This window comes from Loa loa (genome assembly GCF_000183805.2).
Source record: "Loa loa unplaced genomic scaffold supercont3.327, whole genome shotgun sequence".
NCBI classification, from domain to species: Eukaryota; Metazoa; Nematoda; class Chromadorea; order Rhabditida; family Onchocercidae; genus Loa; species Loa loa.
Window position 1 is genome coordinate 56,946 of NW_018108507.1, and position 5,586 is coordinate 62,531.

The 5,586-nt window shown below is 26.9% G+C and overlaps 1 protein-coding gene across 1 annotated transcript; it reads left to right on the plus strand.

The window, feature by feature from the left end:
• Positions 1 to 285: 285 nt before the first annotated feature.
• Positions 286 to 2,357, plus strand: LOAG_12158 (hypothetical protein; the record flags this gene model as incomplete). Its single annotated transcript, XM_003147675.2, has 5 exons — positions 286 to 464; positions 775 to 928; positions 1,279 to 1,412; positions 1,639 to 1,757; positions 2,174 to 2,357. Exons 1-5 carry the CDS (start codon positions 339 to 341, stop codon positions 2,355 to 2,357), a joined length of 717 nt encoding a protein of 238 aa, XP_003147723.1. The 5' UTR covers positions 286 to 338.
• Between the last annotated feature and the right edge of the window lie 3,229 nt (positions 2,358 to 5,586).

Here is a 5,586-nt window from a genome sequence, read left to right on the forward strand (position 1 = left end):
ATATATATATATATATATATATATATAATGCAATAATAATCAGACAAATAATATGAAGTCTGAATATTACAAGAGCCTAATATCAAATTGAAAATCTTTCAGGAATCTGATACTAAATTCGAATTTATTAAAGGTCTAGCATCATGTTAGATCTAAAAAGAATCTAATATCAAATTATAATCGTACAACAATTTGATATCAAATTCCAACCTTTTCATGATTAAATGATATGATTAATTTGATTAATAATAAAAAGCTCTTTTGCATAATGCAGAAATGTTAGTTCGAAGGAATTGTCAAAAATTGAATTCGGTAAAGAGGTGACATATGCGAAGAAGATGCCAAAAGTACCATATGGTGCAATCATTCGTGATATTTCCATTTGGGGTGTATGGATTGCAAGTATTGGTGGTACCTTAGGTTTTCAAATATTTTTTCAATATGGACCAGTGTATCTTAATGAAGTTTGTTTTACAACATCCATTTATTAATAATGATAAATGTTATAAATTTTTATTATCTTTTAAGTTTATTTCGATATTTTCCGCTTTCCTTTTTTTGTTTTCTTTCTTTATATAATCAAACAAATGATATGATTTCACGAACAAAAAATAAAAGATGTGGTAAAAATTTTTAAATTTTAAATTTCAATTAATCAAACAATTTCGTTCATTATTTAGTAATTTCTGCTAATACAATAATTTACAGAATTTAAAATTAAAAATGAATTTTCTGCTCCTTTTTCTTTCCCACATATATCAATTTTAATTTTAGGTGTTAAATTTTACCGTAGAAAAAGCTGGTTTAGCTTCAGCATTACCAATGATACTATCAATTATTGTTAAAGTTCTTGCTGGTCCATTAAGTGATCATGCTATTTGTTGCGGTGAAAAAGCTCGAGTAATGTTATTTACTTTTATTTCTCAAGGTTATTTATTGATTTATTCATTCTTTCAGTTCATTCATTGAATTAGTTTTTCATTTAAACTTCACAATAAATTATATCCTTCATATTCCGATAATTAATTGACCAGTTCATTACCCGGTAATTAATTGATTAGTTCATAAGTCAATATTCTACTTTCATCAGTTTTATGAAGTAATAAACTACTGACTTATACTTCATTTAAATTTCAATAAATTATACTATCTATTTACCAAATTAATAATTAATTAATTAATCACCTGAATAATTTGACCAGTTAATTCTTCATTAAATAATTATTTCTATTCAATTATGTTTTCTTCCTAATCTTTTCGTATTTTTCAAGTTTTCAGGTTTTATGATAGCATGCTTTATATTCTTGGCATTAATACCTGCGGATCAGGCTAACTTAGGTCAAATAGCATACACAGCAGCGATTGCATCTAGCGGATTAAATTGCGTGGGTGTAATTAAAAGTGCACAATTGGTAATTAACAATGTTTTTCACTTCACACTTTACCTTTTTGCTGTTGTAAAATTGTTCATTTTTGGTCAAATAAAAAGAAAAGAATTTTTTAGTACAACATCTATTAATTTTCTTATGCAATAAGGAAATGATTAATTAGCTTTTAATTTTATACGGCTAAATTTCGATTCATCGAAAATTATTTCACACTTTAATTGATCAATCGAACAGATAATATTAATTTTAGGTTGCTCGCCAACATATACATTTCGTCCTATCAATCTTATCAATTATCAGTTGTTCAGTAATTCTAATTATTCCATTGTTTGTATTACTTATTGCACCAGATAATACCGCTGAACAATGGTAAGATGAATTAATTATATTACAATTATGCATTGATTCGAAAATGTAAACAAATTTTTAATAACTTTAACCGTAACAATATATATCATCAAATGATGAACAACATATATTGTCAACTAATTCTAATATTATCAAAAAATATTGACAATAATTTTATATTTTCAAACTGCTAAAGCAATCAAATAATGTTTAATAATAATTTCATTTGCTAATCAATTTTACATTAACACTAAAAGTATTATCAATAATAACAATTGATAAATTATCAATATTTTCAGCAATTAATTTAATACGCGTTTTAATTAAATTTAATTGCTCAAATTGCTGACAATTTTTTCTTTTTCTTTTTTTAAAAAAATTTAATTTATACAAAAAATAAAATTACATACATTCTTTAATTTTTCTTTTTTTTTCAGGTCAAAAATCTTCTATGTGATTGTTATTTCAATGATTGTTTGCAATAGTCTCTTCTTCTTTGTCGGTAAAGCATCACCAGCACCATGGACTAAAGTAAACAATCATCAAGTTTACACAATTAATCAGCCTCAAATGATCAATCCTGTGATAACGGATGGACAAATTGTAAATTGTCAATTATAAATAACACCTTCATGCATATTTCTATTACATACGATTCTATTTATTTATCAAACATTCATTTCAATGATTACATTCACGTGTATATATGAACGATAAAACGAGTGATAGATGAAATATGAAAAAAAAGAGAAAAAAACGAAGACATCTCTTCCATCCATTCCATCATTTCGAATATATTTTAAATATTTGAGAGAAAGGGAGAGAAGAAAAAAAAACAAAAAGAAATCCAATAATAAATAAATATACATTAATAAAATTTATCATCATTTTAAAACACATTAACTTGGGCAATTATTAATTATATTCCTGTTCCATATTGGGATATCATGGGGAAAATGATCGGTATCACAAAGGAAATCATGGGTATTATAGGGGAAATCGCAGGTATCATGGGGAAATCATAGCTGCTATGGTAGAAATCGCGGATATCAAAGGGGAAATCATGGATATCATGGGGGGAAATTATGGTATCATAGGAGAAATCATAGTTATCATAGGAAAATCATGGTTATTATGGAGGAAGCCATGAGCATCATAAGTAATGCACCGGAAATCATTCAAATATTTGCATATGTAAAGTTGAACTTAGCCAATTTTAATTTATTTTTATCACAAATACTTTATTAATAATTTTTTATTCTGTACAAACATTCACTATTAGTTTTTATTTGTGTACGAATACAATCGAAATATTTTGCTTGCATTACTAAAATAATATTTATTACTTTTTAAATTATTACCTGTAAAAAATTGGCAATTATAAGTTAGCATCTAATGAAATACAAACAATAATCAGTTATTAGACGAATTTAGCTAGAATTTTTTTTTTGAATAAAATTTAATTATAACAAAGGGTGCCGACAAACAAATTAGTCATTCATTGTTTGAATAATATGCAGTATTAAACGACAAACAATAAAAGTAAAAGGTAAATAAAATGGAGCAAAGAATTTGAAGGAAAGTTCGATGAATAAAACTGCATTAAAAAAAACTTTTTTGAATTTTTACCGTTCTTTTTTTTTAAAAAAAAGCATGAAGAAAAAAGAAAGCATGGATAAAAGACAAAAAAAGAAATAGCATTCTTTTTCCCAACATATCCTTAATGCTTATTGTATTAGCAAAAAACATAAAAAAAACATATGGCATGTCCTTAATGCTTATTGTATTAGCAAAATTGAATAGATTAGATAAGGAAGGAAACGTAAAATACTCAAAATTTATTAATCGTTTAAAGGTACAAAAATTTATGCTTATCCATTTTATACAATTGCTAATTACTTAGAACGATGATATAATTAATTTGTTCTCCTCCTTTTCACGTTTTATCTTTGATAAAAGAAGAGACAAAAAAAAGAATTGCGCAAAAAAACGAATATTATACGTATATATTTAAGATCTACAATGGATTAGGGGTTCGCAGTCATAGATGTATATATCCTGACAGATAAGGAAAGTCAAAGAAAAAAAAGCATTCGCCATTTGCTTTTTTTTTATCTCTCAATAGATATAGCAATTCTCTCAAATATTCCGCTGTCTAACATATATCCCCATAAGGTAAGATTTAAAGAAGATTAGTAATCACATTGATTTTAGAACCAGGAAGATTATCTTATCATTCTCATTACCACCAAAATGTGACAAAAACCAATATTAATAATTAAAATAAGAAATGATAAAGGCAAACAACCGATTGATTATTCGCAAATACTTTTTTTAAGATTTTACCTAAAGTTCAGTGAATTTATTATTGACAAGCATTCGTTTAAAATTCTTTTGCAGTAACCGTGAAACTATTTTCAGGATGACTGGACATTGGTCATTTTCTCTTCATCCATTCATGTTGCATCCTTGCATCACCTCCTCATCGGAAAGTAAAGAAGTTTCATTATTTTGTAACATTCTAAACTGTCAATTTGACGTTTGAATGTTTCGGCACAAAACACTGTTGCAACTTATAATCTTTTGCTTCTTTCGCTCAATTCCAGCAAATCATATATGTTTATTTGTGCATTTATGCAAGAGATGATAACTTTCAGTACATAGAAATCAATGCTAAAATACTCAATGTGTGTGTGTTTGTTTGTTTGTTTATGATCGGCATAAATATTTCGTTTAATTAATATTTATATTAATGAATTCAGAAAAAATTGACGGGAAGGTCTTGCATTGGTGGAAATACTGTTTTGAAAAAAAAAGGAATTTAATTTCTATCATTTCATGTATCTGTTAGTTATGGTCTTCACTATTTTAGTCCTACGATGATCTTTTTTTTTCGCTCATTTCAGCGATGATTTATTAAAAGTCAGCGCTCTTCTGCGTCCTTATTAGTAAAATGCTTGTTATTATATCAATTCACTTTCTAGATGAAGCTATCTATACTATTATTAGAATGGTACCAGAAAAAAATAAAATTTACTTACAGTATTAGCTTATTTTTGTGTTAGTTATCATTCTGTAATAATGAGTTAGTCTAATTCATTTGCTAAATGAATCTTGTCCATCGAAAAAAGTAGAAATGCAATTTTGCAAAATATTTGAGAATAATTTTTTTTAATAAATACTGCTTGAATTATTCCTTTTTTCTTTTGAGGGAAGAACAACGTTATCCAATTAGGTAGGGATAGCAGTCAATCGAGTGGTGGGGGTTATAGCAGTGGACGCCAAATACCGTAATGAGTAGTGACAATATCGTTGCTATTACGGTTGACATATTTCAAATGGAATTCAAAAAGACGAAAAAGAAAAAGATAATGTGACAGGTAGATATGAAATAGTAAAGGATTTCTAGATTAATCAATTTTCAATCGATTATTTGAAAATGGAAAATTATTCTTGAGATACTAAACATTCAGTTATCTTAGCAAACTGTTGATGATATCATCGGTTGATCTTTTTAAATTTATGCTAATCTCTCATATATAATTTTTGTGATAATTTTATGCATCTGATCATGTCGTATAAAGTGAACAAAATTATAGAATAAAATAGAAGCGCGTAGATATATGTAATGAAGCATATCAAAATATGACCCCAAGAAATGGATCATCCATATTCTCAGAGTTAATTTTCCTTTTAGCCATCAAAAAATTAAATCAAATTGGAGCAGCTATATAGTGAGGCAGACGGCTGTTTAAATATATCGGCAACATTTGTGCGACAAAATTTGTTCGGAATGTTTTCTCCGAATCCGTAATGAAATTTAACTGTTATACTTTGCTATATGTGGTCA